This window comes from Gracilinanus agilis, chromosome 3 (genome assembly GCF_016433145.1).
Source record: "Gracilinanus agilis isolate LMUSP501 chromosome 3, AgileGrace, whole genome shotgun sequence".
In the NCBI taxonomy this organism is placed as follows: domain Eukaryota; kingdom Metazoa; phylum Chordata; class Mammalia; order Didelphimorphia; family Didelphidae; genus Gracilinanus; species Gracilinanus agilis.
The window spans coordinates 268,935,828-268,952,299 of record NC_058132.1 but is presented as its reverse complement, the minus strand read 5'-3'; the positions used below and the strand labels follow the sequence as shown (position 1 = coordinate 268,952,299).

Genomic DNA, 16,472 nt, shown 5'->3' with positions numbered 1-16,472 from the left:
GGGAGGGAGGGAGGAAGGAAGGAAGGAAGGAAGGAAGGAAGGAAGGAAGGAAGGAAGGAAGGAAGGAAGAGTAGTAAGAGGAGGAGGGTCACTGCAGCATCTTTTTATTTTTTAAATGAACAGAAGAAAACAGATGGAAGTCCAGAAAAAATCACAATTAACAGCTTTTAAAGTTAAATGATGCATTTATTACATATCTAAAAGAAAAGAAAGGTGTTCATAACAGGAACCTGTAGTTTAATGTATAATCCTTTCCTTCTGTTAGCTATTTATAAGTAAATGCTTATTTTTATCTGTTAACTTTAGAACTTTTTAAGCCCCAAAGTCTACCTTATTTTTCAAAATTTTCTGTTTGACCATATAATCCCCTCCAGATATCATCTTATATCTCTCTTCTCTTTTATATCCAACTTTCTTTTTAAAAAGCACCTATGGTCATTGTCTCCACTCTCTCATTTCCCACTCACTTTACCGTACAGTTTCTAGCCCCATGTCTTGACAAAAACAATTCTTTACAAAGTTTCTGATTCTCTTAATTTATTAAGTCAAAGGCCTTTTCTCAGTTCATATTTTTCTTGACTTTTGTACTCTTTCAGTCTGTTGACTATTCTTTCCTCTGATGAATTTTTCTAGAGCTTTCGTGACATTGCTATTTGCTGGTTCTCCTTCTTACCTGTCTGACTATTCTTTCACAATTTTCTTTACTGAATCATCATCCATATCCCACCTAATATCTCTCCTGGTGACTGAATCAGTTTCCACAGATTTAACTGTCATCCTGATGCAGAATACTCCCAAATCTACCATCCCTATATGGGGAATTACAAGTCCATTTCTTTCTGGTTTCTCTTAGGAATTTTTAGTTCAAAACAGAATTCATTACCTTTTCCCCAAATCTCAATCCACTTTCTTCTAATTACTCAAGTGCATAGACTCAGCCATCCTTGATTCCTCTTTGTCCTTCCCCCTCCCCTTATCAAATCAATTGCTTAGTTCTGGTGTTTCTAACTACAAAATCATTCATATCCATTCTGTTTTCTCCACTCAAAGAGTCAGTGCCCTACTTCAGGCCTTCAGTTCTTCTTGATTAGACTATAATAGTTCCTAATTACATTCCCCTCACCCCTACCACTGCTAATCTCTCCTCTCAATCCCTCCTTTATAACGGTGCCATATTGTTATTACCAAAGCATAGGTCTAACCATTTAACATTCCAGTTCAATAAGCTTCAAAACTCTTTAATGCCTCAAAGATAACATTTTAATTCCTCCTTTGAGATTTAAAGTCTTTTACAATTTGGCTCCAACCTATGTTGCCAGACTAGTTAGCTACATGCCCTTATGATACACTCAAATTAAACAATCTATTTGATATTATAATATAGGATTAATAACTTTGCCATGTTGGCCTGGGGCAACCTGTCAGTTGCCTTGGTTGGAATGTTGACAGTGGCATGAGCCTTAGGGCAAAGCACCAACTGCCAGTTGGGCCAAGAGTATATAAAGCCCTGGAGACCCAGGGCTGGGTTCTGTTCTTCCCTGACTTCTCCCCTGATCACTCACTTATCCCTTACCCCCTGGGGCCCTGGGTGGTAGGAGTGAGAACGTGGGTAGCTTAATACTAGAATAGAGTAGGGTTTAAACCAATCCTGCAGAATAATTTACCAATACTATTAGCACATCTAGCAAATCCTTTAGTCAAAGGTTAACTTTATTTATTATCCAGAGACCACATTGTTCTGACCCAGGGCTTCTTGCCCTGGGTCAGCACAAGACCATCCAGACAAGACCTATTAGCAACCTTAGTCAGATAAACTTTTCATCCTTAGATCTCAGTACCCTCTTTCCACTGCCTTGTCCCCTTCACTCTGTTGTCAATAAACCCCTTAGCCTTAACCAGAGAATTCTGTGGTTATTTCCCTATCATCTTAGGCCAAGCAGGGTCAGGCAACTGGAAGGGTTCTGAGCGGTTTCAGCTGGAACAAACTCTATTGCTGAAGGACAGGAAATTCAACATCCACTTCCTGTCAATCTACCATTCACCAATAGGAAGCTGCTTTCTCAGCAGGGAAGGGGCTGGTAACCTGATATCTTAAAGGAGTCTGGTGTCTAGTAGTGAGAGTTTCACTTGACAGGCAGTTTCCTGGATTTGTTCCTTGTTTTTATAAACAAGTTTCAAGCCCAGCCCAGGTACAGTAGCTCACTCCATCCTTTCAACTAACACCTTCCTCCTTCTAGCCTTATTACCAGAATAAGGTCCCTGACCCATTTATTACAATATCCCCCAACTCCCCTTCTTCAAAAAGCCCATTCCCCTCTTCCTGGAATGCTCTCCTCTTTCTCCACCTTTTGTAATCCCTACCACTAATTCAAGACTCAACTTAAGTGTTATCACATATTTAAGGTACTTTCTGCTTCTCCCAATTATTTCCTCCTCAACTATTATCCATAATTCTTTATTTGTTTTGTATATAGCCTGTGTTTACTTCTCAGTTTACTCTCTCCAAAGAATAGGGAAACAGGTATCCCCTCCACATTGTGACTTTCCATACTGGAGTTTTAGTATATCATAAGAAATTAAATGGGAATTCAGGGATAGTTTTGTGAAAGTCAAAGATGACACGCAAAGACTAGCAGACAATGCAGAAAAAAATTTAGAAGTTATATAGCCAATGACCAAATACTAAACCTAAAATTTACAGCAAAGTATTGTAAACACCCCATAAAAGAAAAAGAAAAATTCAGACATTTTTCTCTGATACAAAGAGAGGGCAAAAAAATTTTATGTGGATTTTCCTGATCACAGTGGGGGGAGCAGGCAGGGAACTGTGCCCCTAAAACCCTCAAAGTGGAAGGGATACTTATATTTTGTTTTGTTTGCCTCCCTCTGAATGATCATTAAATAATGATAATGATCATATTTGTAGAGTGCTTTAAATTGCTTTCCAAATATATTATTTTATCCTCAATTACCTTGAAAAGTGGGTATTCTTATTAGCTCCATTTTACAGATAAGAAAACTGAGGCAGATAGAAATTAAGTGGCTTACCTAGGGTGCACACATATACTTGGGAGAGAATCTGAACTCAGTTCTTCCCAACTCCAGGTCCAACACTATCCAATACATCATCAAACTGCCTTTTGTTTAGTGTCTAGCATATAAAAGGCAATTGATAAATGCTCATTGAATTACATTTCTAACAATGATTTCCTTCTTCTGACCTTTTCTTCCATTGTATTATATAGGAATAATCAACAGTGCCAAGTGCTTCAGATAGGTCAAGATGGATGAAAGGATGCAATTAGTAATCCTAAAGAGAGTAGTTTCATTTGAGTCATGATTTAAGAAACCAGAATATAAGGAGTCAACTGATGAACAAAAACAAAGAAAGGTGGAACCATTGACCACAAACAACTTTTTTCAAGGAGTTTGGGTATAAAAGAAAAAAGAGATGTAAGATGATATCTTGAAATTATGAAGGTCTTTTAAGTATAGAGAGGACTGGGACATATTGTAGTCAGCAGGGAAGGAAATTGCAGGAAAAAATTGTCTGTACAAATCTACCCCATTAATGAGGGTACATGTGGTAAGAAAATAGGTTATGAATGTAGCATTCGATAAATGGTCCTTATTCTGATGGTCAGAACAGTGAGACAGTTTACATATTGGTTCAGAGTTTACATATTGGTTCTTTTTCTTTTTTGTGTGTCAGCCTGGAACTCTTTGGAAGTCTTTGGGAAGCCTATGGATACCTCTTTGGGGTAATGTTTTTTGCATAAAATAAAATGCAAAGGATTACAAAGGAAACAAATTATATTGAAATATAGGCCACAGGTGATGGCACATGACCCTATAAGGCTAAGGAGGCCTTCTCTACTCACTGGTAATTTCCATGCTTTTCCTCTTTTAGTTATTTCCTTTTTGTCATCTACATACCTTGCTTTGTATATATTTTCTTGCATTTTGTCTCCACCATTAGATTGTTATGCTCCTTGAAGGTAAAAATGCCTCTTTTTCTCTGAGTGCTTAGCACAGTGCCTAGCACATACTTGGTATTCAGGAATATTTATTTATTGAATTGAATTGAGGCTTAAAGCTGATGGATCCCTTGAGTTTACAAGTTCTGAGACAAGGTTGGGCCATAGCTGATGGGGTGACCACACTAAGCCTGGCACCATATGGAAAGCCTTGAGAGCAGAAGCTAACCTGGCTGTCTAAGGAGAACAGAACTGAATAAACAGCAAAATAAAGCTTCCATGTTGATCTTTACTGGGAGCAAGCTTGTGAGTGGTCTCTGTTCTTGCAGCTTAGGCAAGACAGAGAAAAGAGAGGGGGAAGAGAAGAGATGGCAAAGGTGGGCAAAGGAGGACAAAGGAAGGGAAGGGGAGGTTATAGAGGGTAAAGGAATCAAGGGCATAGGAAGGGAATTCAAGAGAAAGGAAGGGAAAAGGTTATATGGGAAAGGATAACAAGGGAAAGAGAAAGAGGAATAGTCCCAGCATTTAGTACAATACCTGGAACATTGTAAGGTCTAAAAAATTTTTGTTGACTGATTTATCAAAATATTTAAAAATTCATAGACCCCAAGCTAAGAACCTCTGGTTTAGAGAAGGAAAGCAGCAAAAAAATCGTTCCTTCTGAAATACAAGCAATATGATATAGTGGACAGAAAGCCAGTCTGGAAGTCAGAAAGACCTAAGTTCAAGTCCTACTTTGGACACATGATGACTTTGTGACTCTGGGCAAGCCACTTATCTCCTCAGTATTCTAGTCATCTCTTTAAGACTATAAATTGCAGAGAAGGTAACCACCTACATTAGCAGAGGACAGTGTTTCTTATAACAGTGAAATTATGGATGCAGTCCCTATCCCTATTCCACTATGAAATAGCTATTTCTATAAAATGTGGGTCATTGGCACTATCAAGTGTAAGTTAAATGTTCTCAAGTTAATTGGAAAGATGCTCAATTATAGACCAACTCTAAGAAAAGCAGTAAATCCTCTCAAGCAACAAAATAAACCTCTGACAATCTACTTTTTCATAGGAAGTAGAAAACATGAGAGAGGAGAAAGAAGTATAGTCGAAAAGGCAATGTATTTCTCTAAAAATCAGGATATGTACACAGCAACTGAGGTATCTTTGCTAGAAATGCATCATGATTGGCCATGGCATGGGGCAGATCAGAGGGGTCCAAGACCAGAATTTGGAGCAAGACAACTACTATGCATCCTCCAGTTTCTGAGACTGAAATATCAGTCTAAAACTAGAGGACAGAAACAAGGTTCAGAATTCTTAGCAGGCAAGCCGATTGTTACTCAAAAATCTAAGTTGGTAAATAAGATATATAAGTAAACAGGTACCGACTGTGACTCTAAACTTGTTGCAAAGTTAAAATATCCATTTAAATCAGGAGTTCTTAAGCTGGGTTCTGAGTACTGGTTTGGTTTGCTTATATTCAAATAACTACTTTAAATTTAATTGGTTTCTCCTTTGTATTTCATTTTATGCATTTGCAAACTCTTATCTATGAAGGGATTGATAGGCTTTGTCAGATAGCTATAAGTGTCCAGGGCACTAAAAGGGTTAAGAATATTCTATAGAAACTATATACAAAGTAAAAATTTGTTCCATCAACCAGCTGCCTGTCTTGTACAATCAGCATGCAATGATAATCTTTTTTTTGTCCCCATTTAGTTGACTAAACTGACTAAAATTGTTTCAGTACCTATAGCCTTAGGAGAAGAGGAAGGGAGATTCTATGGCATACATTATCATAGGCTCTTAAATTTTGAAGTGGAGGTGACCTTAGTAGCCATCTAATCCACCCACCCTCATTTTATAGTTGTGGAAACTGAAGCTTAGGTTATGTGACTTGCCCCTTAGCATATTTTCAGAGTAAGGGTTTGAACCCAGATCTTCCAGGTTCCAAGTCCAACATTCTATTCATGTATCATGCTACATGGTCTTGAGTGGGAGTTTTTTAGCTTACCCTGTGAACATCTTTAACCCTAAAGTCTGGTAACACATAAATATATATATATATATATATATGTACATATATATATATATATATATGCTCGTCATCCCCCAAGTAGAAATTATCTATACAGTTGCTATTTAACCATGCAATCAGTTCTCAAAGGGGTACTGTAATAGCCTATCAAGTACTCTGGTAATTCCTCTGATTCATAAAGGAATGTAAAGGAAATTTCTGTAATTCAGATAAGTAACTCAGCAAGTCACAGTCATTGCAGTCAAAAAGAAAGAAAATAGGGGTTAACAAGCAGACTCAGAAGCACTCATTCTTTGGCTCCCAGACCCAATCACTCACTGCCATGTCTTTCTTCTAAATGAGTATGAGCTTTTTTTTAACTAAGTCATACTTTTTTTCCTCCATAAAGAAGCTACATTATAATAAAGATGATCTAGATTCTTAAATTCTATATTCTATCAGGTTCTTCTATACTAGAATGACCCAGCAATAGACTAAACCTGCCTTTTTGAGGAGCAGCCTCATGAAGTTCAGAGAGATGTATTAATCGAGGTCCTTCCATCAGCACACCATAAGGACTCCACCCAAACTGTTAGAAACTTTTTGTGTTTTCTCCTAAAATCACAAGAATAACAGTAGAACATTTTGGCTTGTCTAACCGTCAACCCTTGCCTCACCACCCCAGGACCAACTTATCTTCTCTTCAGATCATACTTTCATTGATGTCGGCTTTTACTTCTGTTCTTGAAAGTTCCTTATTGATTATATGTTGTAGCTAGCTCACCCTACTCCATTACTCACAAACATCTCTATGCTATATTCATTTCGATTTCTTTGGAGACATATTCCATGTTTCCCTGCCCATCATCAACACTAGACACAGGCTTCTATTAGAAAGACGTTTATTGGGGCAGCTGGGTAGCTCAGTGGATTAAGAGTCAGGCCTAGAGATGGGAGGTCCTAGGTTCAAATCTGGCCTCAGACACTTCCCAGCTGTGTGACCTGGGCAAGTCACTTGATCCCCATTGCCTACCCTTACCACTCTTCCACCTAGAAGCTAATATACAGAAGTTAAGGGTTAAAAAAAAAAAAGACGTTTATAGGAGAAACCCTGGATCAACTACTCCTTAATCCATCTTGACCAGACATAAGGATGGTTTACTGGACTTCATCAAGAACCACAAGTGTTCTTATTCTCTAGTCATGAATTCTGACCTTCCCCTAACCAGAACTTCCCTTCATTCTACATCTCGCTAGGTCTCATCCTTCCTAAAGCTATTCTCCAACCTTAGAGACAGTCAGTCTCTCTACCCCCTCAGTACTCTCTTGGGCCACAGTTGTTGTTGAGTCATTTTAGTCATAGCCAACTATCTGTGACCCCAGTTGGGTTTTTTTTTAAAGTTTTGTTTTTTTTAACCCTTAACTCCTGTGTGTTGGCTCATAGGTGGAAGAGTGGTAAGAGTGGGCAATGGGGGTCAAGTGACTTGCCCAGGGTCACACAGCTGGGAAGTGTCTAAGACTGGATTTGAACCTAGGACCTCCCGTCTCTAGGCCTCACACTCAACACACTGAGCTACTCAGCTGCCCCTCCCACTTGGGGTTTTCTTGACAAATATACTAGAGTAGTTTGCCATTTCCTTCTCCAGCTCACCTTACAAATGAAGAGACTGAGGTAAACTTGCCCAAAGTCATCCAACTAAGAAGTGTTGGAAACTGGATTTGAACTCAAGTCTTCCTGACTCCAGTTCCAGCACTTTATATTACTACTTGATCTAAGTGATTTTAGGCCATTACCCCTACTCAAATTCATTTTCTTCCCTCTCCTCCATTCTTACTATAGAGTCTTTTCAACTCTATACTATCTTCTGTTTTGAATCCCTTGCCACCATATCATGTCCTTATTCCTGTCTTGTCAAATTTTGGCCTCAGATTTCTTCTATTTGTCTCCTCTAAATGTACTCAAACTGCTAAAACAGCAAGATGAAGTCCCATTACTGTGCCCACTGGATATGTTTCATATTTATGTTGTCTATCCTCAACTGTGCCCTTACTTTAAGAAGGCATTCTTTTCACCTTCCCAAATTAATTCCCATCTAACTCCTCAAATAAGTTATATAAAAGTGCTCTCCCCTCTTCAAATCTCCTATACCTTCTCCTCGTCCCTGAACTCTAACCTGCTGAAGATGCTGCTTCTTAGACTGAGATAATTATGGCCATTTAAACATGAGCTTCCTCTTTACTTTCTGTCTTCATCTCAAAATCCCTTGAAATCAGCCCTCTACCACCTTAATCTCCTTTCACCAATCTCTGAAAATGAGGTGAACCTTCTTCTTGACAAGGTCAATCTTTCTGCATAGGTTCTTGATCCCATCCCCTTCTCCAAATGACTGCCTCCTCAATAAGCCATCCCCTTTCTTTCTCAAATCTTCAACTGTTCTCTTTTGACTGCTATCCTCCCTGTTGCCTTCAAATATGCCCCAAGTCTCTACCATCTTTAAAAAATCTTCAGTAAATCCTATCATTTCCTCAAATTCATCTATCATTCCTCTCATTCTCAGCCCAACTCTTCCCAAAAGTTTTCTCCATATATTGCCTCTACTTCCTTGACTCTCACTCATCCCTTGATCCATTGCAATCTGGCTTCTAGCCTCATCACTCAACTGAAATTGCTCTCTCCAAACTTAACAGTGATCTCATAATTGCCAGATCCAGTGGTCTTTTCTTGGTCCTAATCTTTCTTGACCTATTTGATGAATTTGGCACTGCTGACTACCATCTCCTCCTGGATACTTTCTCTTCTCTGGGTGTTCATGACACTACTTTTTCTTGGTTCTCCCCCTATCTATCTGACCATTTTTCCTGTTCACTGTGGATATTCCCCAAGGTTCAGCCTTAGATCTTCTTCTCTTCTCCCTCCATGTTTTCTTTTGGGTCACCTTATCAGCACCCATGACTAACTCTCATCTTTATGCAAATAACTCCCAGGGCAATCTCTTTTCAGCACCAATATCTCTCCTAATCTTTAGTCCTCCAAAACCAAATAGTTGTCTATTAGATAATTGAAACTAGGTAACCTAAAGACATCTGAAATTCAATATGTCCAAAACTGAACTCATTATCTTTCCATCTAACCCCCTCCATCTTTCACACTTTCATATGTTGAAAGAACCTTTATCATTTCAGTCTCCCAGATTCATAACCACAGCATTATCTTCAACTCTTTATTCTCTCTTACCTCATACATACCCATCAGTTGCCAGATTTTGCCATTGTTTTTCTTTAGAATACTTTCCATGGTTACATGACATGATTTTTCCCACCCCTCTTATCTCCCTCCTCGCAGAGCTGACAAGCAATTCCACCGGGTTATACATGTATCATTGTTCAAAACCTATTTCCATATTATTCATATTTGCAGTAGTGATCTTTTAATGCCAAAACCCAAATCATATACCCATTGAACCATGTGATCAATCATATGTTTTTCTTCTGCATTTTTTACTCCCACAGTTCTTTCTCTGGATGTGGATAGTGTTCTTTCTCATAAGTCCCTCAGAATTGTCCTGGGTCATTGCATTGCTGCTAGTAGAGAAGTCCATTACATTCGATTGTGCCATAGTGTATCCATCTCTGTGTACAATGTTCTCCTGGTTCTGCTCCTTTCACTCTGCATCAATTCCTGGAGGTCTTTCTAGTTCACATGGAATTCCCTCCAGTTCATCATTCCTTTCAGCACAGTAGTATTTCATCACCATCAGATACCACAATTTGTTCAGTCATTCCCTAATTGCAGGACACCCCCACATTTTTCAGTTTTTTGCCACCACAAAGTGCACAGCTATAAATATTTTTGTACAAGTTTTTTCCTAATCTCTTTGGGGTACAAACCCAGCAGTGGTATGGCTGGATCAAAGGGCAGGCATTCCTTTAAAGCCCTTTGCACATAGTTCCAAATTGCCCCCCAGAATGATTGGACCAATTCACAACTCCACCAGCAGTGAATTAGTGTCTCAGTTTTAGATTTTTGATCCTGCCATTTCTAACTCCATATCATTTCTCATTTGACTCCCCTTTAGTCACAAGGCTACCACTTTCATTCTAGGCTTCCTTACCTTTTTACTAGATTATACTAACAGCCAGCTAACTGGTTACTCTGTCTCAAGTCTCTCACCACTCTAATCCATTCTGAACTCTGCTGTCAAGGTAATTTTCCTTAATCATAGACCACAGCCATGTGACTCCAATAATCCACACCACTGGGTTCCAATTGCCTTGAGGATAAAATATAAACTCTGTTTAGTTTACATAATTTGGCTCCAATTTATGTTTCCAGACTCATTAGATATTACTTCCCCCTCCTACATTTTATGATTTACTCAAACTGGCTTTCTCTCTGTTGCACATGACACTCTCTCCTGTTCCCATGTCTTTGCAGCGGATCATCCTCAATGCCTGGAATACACTCCCTCCTATCTCATGAAGTCCCTCTTTTCCTTTAAGACACAGCTTAAGCACCATTTTCTGCATAAAATCTTTCATAATTCCCCTACTGTTAGTGCCCTCTCTCATTCTTTGCATTTGTATTTATTCGCTCAATACTTACAATGTATATATTTATATATTTTTGTCTTGATACATAGCAGCCATTTAACAAATACTTTTTTGCTCAATTTACCAAGAAAGATGATTCCAGTCTTTTGCTTAGGAGTAGAACTTTAGGACGTAAGATAAAGAACAGACACGATTTAAAATCAAAAGATCATGTAGAAAGGTAGTTTAGGGGTAGGGAATATCATTATCTGGATTATCCAGAATGTAACCTATGTTTGTTATACAAGTGAGAATGCATTTTAAAAGTTCCTAATAGACGTTAAGTCTGTGTGTTTCATTCAATGTTCAACAACAGGACCATCTTTGTGGCATGAACCTATGCTCAATTTCAAATTCACATAAAGAATCTGTCAGGAAAAAGATGTCAAGTCTAAGACTTCAACAACCTTGAATCAGAAAACAAGGCAATGAATCAGGAATATTTAAGAAAGTGATAAGGATCTATGAGAAACCCCATGCCTCACCATCTCTTTGAAAAATCATTCTCTTATTTGAAAATAAATGAATGGGAAGGATACATAAAAGGACAAAAATAAGACTATGCAAAAAAGCTTTCAAATTAATTTTTTATAATTTTACCTTCATATTTTATGCCTTCTTTTATTCTGCTCTCATCACCAGTATCTTTATTTTGAAAAGAATCTACAAGATTGAATTTTAACTTAACCACATAAATATGTTAAAATACAGTTCACACAAGAGAGCTGTCATCAAAACTCACTGTTAATCTATTCTGACACTAAAGTTTCTTGAAATTAACCATAGCTAAATTCTTGAGCATCTTGTATTTCCAAAAAGAATTATTCGAAAAAACTTTTATTTCATATTTGAAGCACAAGGTGTTTCTGTTTTTAACATTGCTGTAATTTTTAATGGAGCAAATTAAATTATGGATAAACAAGAAAAAAAACAGTACTCACCTGCTGGGAGGTGTAGGGTAATATTGTTGCAAAAATCTGTGAAGCAGCATTCAGTCTTTGTAATGTTGTTAGAGCTGTGACAGAAGACTTGAGCATTGAGCTCTGGGAGGGAGACACAGGATTTGATCACCTCTTCTCTGCCATTTGTTAGCATGACTGAGGCCCAACATGCTCCTTCAGTCTGGCAGGTAAAGTTTGAATATTCACATAACAGACACACACACTTCAGTCCTGAAAAGTGGAACAGAGAATCTTTAAAACATAACAAGTCATATACAAATAGGCCTCACAATATAGAGATAAAAAATGTGGAAATTCTGGGTGACTGGCTTCATATATTAGGGGTTAGACTTTGTTTTTAAAATACCTGTTAACTCATTTAAAACATAACCTTTTTGAGTCATGGCAGCTAATGAAGCTGATGGATCTCTTCATGGAAAAATATTTTTAATAACATAAAATACATCGGTTTCCAAAGGAAACAATTATGTTGAAATGCATTTATTTGAATTTTTTTCCCTAGAAGCTCAGACTCCATGTTAACAACCCCTGGTTTAGATAAATGTTTTCCCCCATTACTTGATTTACCAACATGGGTGTTCCTATGAACAACATTTTTTTTCCTTTTTTTGATACCATTCTTATTTCATTGATATTGAGAATTCCCAAATAAGGAGAATCATTTCCAGCAATACAGATCATAAATTATAGTTTAGTGTTCCCTGGGGCATGGGGAGATCAGGTGATTTGCTTAGGATCTTACAGTCAATGTTTCACAGATAAGATCTGAACCCATCTCGCCTTAACACTGAGGGAGCTCTACAAGTACCATGCCTCTCTTTCTGCATATAAACTGATATCCAATTTATTTACTAAGAAAACATGATTTGTTACCTTTTCTTATATTTAGATGCCCCTACTTCCTTTTGCCCAAATCAACATGCTCTGTTCTAAGTCACCAGCTTTCCCGAAGTGCTAGGAAACAGTATCTGAGCAACCAAAGAGCTGTACCCCATTCTGCTGTAGCATCCTGTGGAGGGGCTTGATTGAAGCTTTCCTAGCTGTGCTGTTGCTGCTTTTTCTTTAGAACTTTCAGCCAGAAGGCCAAATATCTTTTTAAATAAAAAAAATCCAGACATGCTGTATTTATACTGGGCGCATTGTTTTGGTATGATTATTAATTTAGGAGTTTACTTTTTAAAGTTTTGCTACATTTTAAGGGAACATGGGTCTAAAACTTAACTCCTCTGATTCTAAAGCAAGTGTTTTTTCTTTTTTATTATACTATTTAAATTGTAGTCTTTAGTTGCTAATTATTAATATTGCATGTCAACAGAAGTTTCACTATATAAATATTTTAAATAAACAATACTTATGGAGTGAGAAAGCCTTAATACCTTCATTCCTGGATTTGTAAAAAATAATAATAAAATATAGAGTGATCGGATAGTAAATTACCTCTTTTTCCTTTTACAATTCAACCTGTCAAGCAGAGCTCAGTTTTTATGAAAAATATGTCAACAGCCATACAATATAATCAGAGTAATGAAATCAGAAAAGAAGACCATTTGTGATCAGAGTTAACATAAGAAACATTTAAAAAATCAAAATAGCTTATCAGCTACTTCTTATCCCAGTCAGGTACAATATTAATGTATTCTTTATTTGATCAAAAATTATAAACATATCAGACTCACCTTTTTATCCTTACTGTTGAGGACCAGAAATGTTCCAATCTTACCAAAATCCATAATAATCTAGAAAAATGTCTTAACAGCCTTCTTCCATGCCTAAAGGACTCCAGAGATTCCATATGGAAAGGAAATATGCAACTGTATGATCTAATTCTCTAATACAGACACTGTCAAGATCATAAAAATTCTACCCTGATAGAAGGGATAGAGAGTGGGAGGTAACCAGCATTCACTCAACAAACATTTATTGAATAGCTCTTATTTGCAAAGCAATGTGTATGCTAAAGCTGCAGGAGATACAAATATGAATATTTTACAGTCTCTGTTTTCAAAGAAGCTTAGTCCAGTAGATAAAACTCTGACTTAAAGTGAAAAGGGCAATCAAAACATACCAGAAGTATTTAAATCACAGGATGCCTTTCACCTATTTATCTATGTAATTGTCAGTATTTTTATACAATTGAATTGTGTGAATAGTCCACATGGTCTATACAACCAGATGGCAAAGATTATACTGTTTGGGAGTTTTGATCCTATCATTTAAGGGATCTGTATCTCAGTGATGTGGGCATTTCCTCCCTTGGTATAGTGGGAAACCCATCCATGCATTCTCATCCTGGGCAATTCTTACCAAAATTCTCCAGTAAATCTTCCAAAGAGGATCTACTTAATGCACTAAAGGCTTTCTTCTAGAGAGTTTTGTATTCCTTTTTTAAACATTCCAGGAGTATAAATAGGGCATGAGGACTATGTATTTGCTATTATTCACTCTCTTACTATATTATAAACCTACCTTCTTTTCTTCATACAATTCTTTGATACTATCCTTGGTACTACTTTCATTTATGGCATTATTGGTGATGTGCTGAAACATATAATACACTCACAAGGCATTTCCCTATTGCCTTTTAGATCACTTGCTATTTTGATTCTTCAGTGGAAGTGATGTTCAGTGATTTGCAATTATATATCATCATAAGGAAACCAATGGTATTTTAAAAGGGGGGAGGGATTTTATCAAGGAGCAGTTTGCTTTCATAGAAAACGCCATTCAATTTCCCAAGTATAACCTAGCCCCCGTCTACATTTTCAATTTTAGACTAGTTCATTGTCTATCTGAAATGCCTCTGTAAAATTTATTACTCAGAGACTAATTCAATGGGCTGTCCATCCAACAGCAAGCCATAGCTTTGGCAAGAGACATTTCTATACATTTGTTTTTTCTGGAGAGAACTATTAAGGTGTTCTTTTATGTAACTAGAGATTTCATTAGGGAAATCCTATAGTATTTTACAGTGCTTGATCCAATCAACAGATTTGTTGAGAAAACCTCACCTTATCCACAATTCAGACTCTACATAGCACACCTTCCATATTTTTATAACTTTCAATCAATTATATGACTGTGAAGATGTAGTGTGCTCTAAAGAATCATCTGTGAAAACCTATGCGTTCTCTTATTTTCATCAAGCATACCCTCAATAATGTAAACATGGTTCTTACAAAGGAGAGAAAGGTAGACATGGTAGCTCAGCAGCATTTTTATAGTGCTGTAAGGTTTGCAAAGAAATGAACATATATTATCTCATTTGATCTTCACAATCCTGTGAGGTAGGTGCTATTATTATTATTTCCATTTTATAAATGAAGAAACTGTTGATATAAAAGGGAAATGACTTACACAGGATCACACAGGCATTAAATGTCTGAAGCAAGATCTGAATTCATCTTCTTGATTACAATTCCAGTAGTCTATATAATAGATAGCTGTCTCAAATGAATTGGTTGTTGCTAATGGTTTCTCAACTTTCCATTTGGGGTGATTTCCCCCCATGACTTTTGGTATCCTTCACTTTCAGATATCTTGAAAGTCAATCCTTTCATGGTCTCGATACCGTGTTATCTCTCAGTCGGTCGGTCTGTGTGTGTGTGTGTGTGTGTGTGTGTGTGTGTGTGTGTTTAATCTTGTCTAGCTACTCTTGCTCCTTTTATATCTTCTTAAGTGCCATTTCTACTTCCTTATATACATCAGTCCTGAGAAGTTAAAATTCAAATGACCATGTTTCCTCATTTTGTAAGATGATTTACTAAAGTGCTTGGGGGATCCTCTTAGCTTCTTTGTTATGCTAACCACCTTTTATATGTTAAACCCCTCTAAAATAGTCAGAAATAAAATTAATACCTTCAACTTGAGCTATCTGCAACCCCCCTCCCCAAGTAAATTGCTCATTTAAACAGGTCTGGAACTGCATGCCCTCTCTATTTCTCATCTCTGCCTTTAACTAGTCAATGATCTGACTGCCCCCAAATAGCTCAGAAATTACTCCTACATTAATAAAGTCAGTTCCTATATGTTAAGTTATAATCCAATTAACTTTTCATGAGGTACTTTAGGTATGCTATGCCCAATATTTCTCTACTTCTTTTAAGGGAAAATAGTAATCATATACAGGCATGAAAATCATGAGAGCTTACAAATCTTTGGATCTTTCATTTCTTTCCTAACCCTGAACCATATTTTCCAGCAAATTTTTGCCTTCTTCCCCAGTGCCTACCTTTGTATCCCACTATCAAGGTATACATTGACTTGTTTGAAGAGTCTTGTCGAGTCTTTCTTTCACAGAATTACACTATTTCTTCATCCACTGCAACAGATTTTGGCACAAAAGCTGCAATTTCTTCATGATGGTCTCTTTTTGTTTATGCTCATAACAAGTACTGTAAGACCAACATTACAAAATATCCCATGAAATGATATTCTTCATTCCACTGGGACACATGATGAAACCAATTATGACAAGATCTTTATTTGTTTACAAAGCAGAACCTGTAAACAGTCTTTCAATTAATCTGTATCTTCTTTATGTCTTCTCACCTCAATTATACCAAGAGCAGAACTAATGATATGCTTGTTCTTTCTATTAGATTTTAACTTTCTGGCCACTGAACAAGCAGCCTCATTCAGAGTAACAATAGTTATATTCATGTTTAGAGGCATGATAGAAAAATTATATGAATATCTAAATATCCAGTCATATCTAAAAATTATATGATTCTTGACACGCTCTGGCCCCCTTTTCTATTACAAATTCACAATTATCATGGCAAGAGCAAAATGAAGCTATGCAGAACTAACAGCCTTTTTTTTTTCAGGAGTTGCCATTGACAGAGAATTCATTATCTAGTGGCCAACCTGATGACATCTTTGCATACTTACTAAGACCTTTGTTCAAATGGTTAGGCAGGGTCTTCTG

General features: G+C 37.1%; 1 protein-coding gene across 3 annotated transcripts in view; it reads right to left on the bottom strand.

Annotated features, from left to right (window-relative positions):
- ACVR1C (activin A receptor type 1C) overlaps positions 1-11,747 on the bottom strand; it is a 61,870-nt gene extending 50,123 nt beyond the window's left edge. For 2 of the 3 annotated variants that reach the window (XM_044669855.1, XM_044669856.1), the window contains exon 1: positions 11,525-11,693. In XM_044669855.1, coding sequence (XP_044525790.1) covers positions 11,525-11,678 — 154 coding nt within the window. In that variant the 5' untranslated portion in view covers positions 11,679-11,693. Of the gene's footprint in view, positions 1-11,524 lie in introns of all 3 variants that reach the window. The other variant, XM_044669857.1, reaches the window with a different exon arrangement.
- Positions 11,748-16,472: the final 4,725 nt, after the last annotated feature.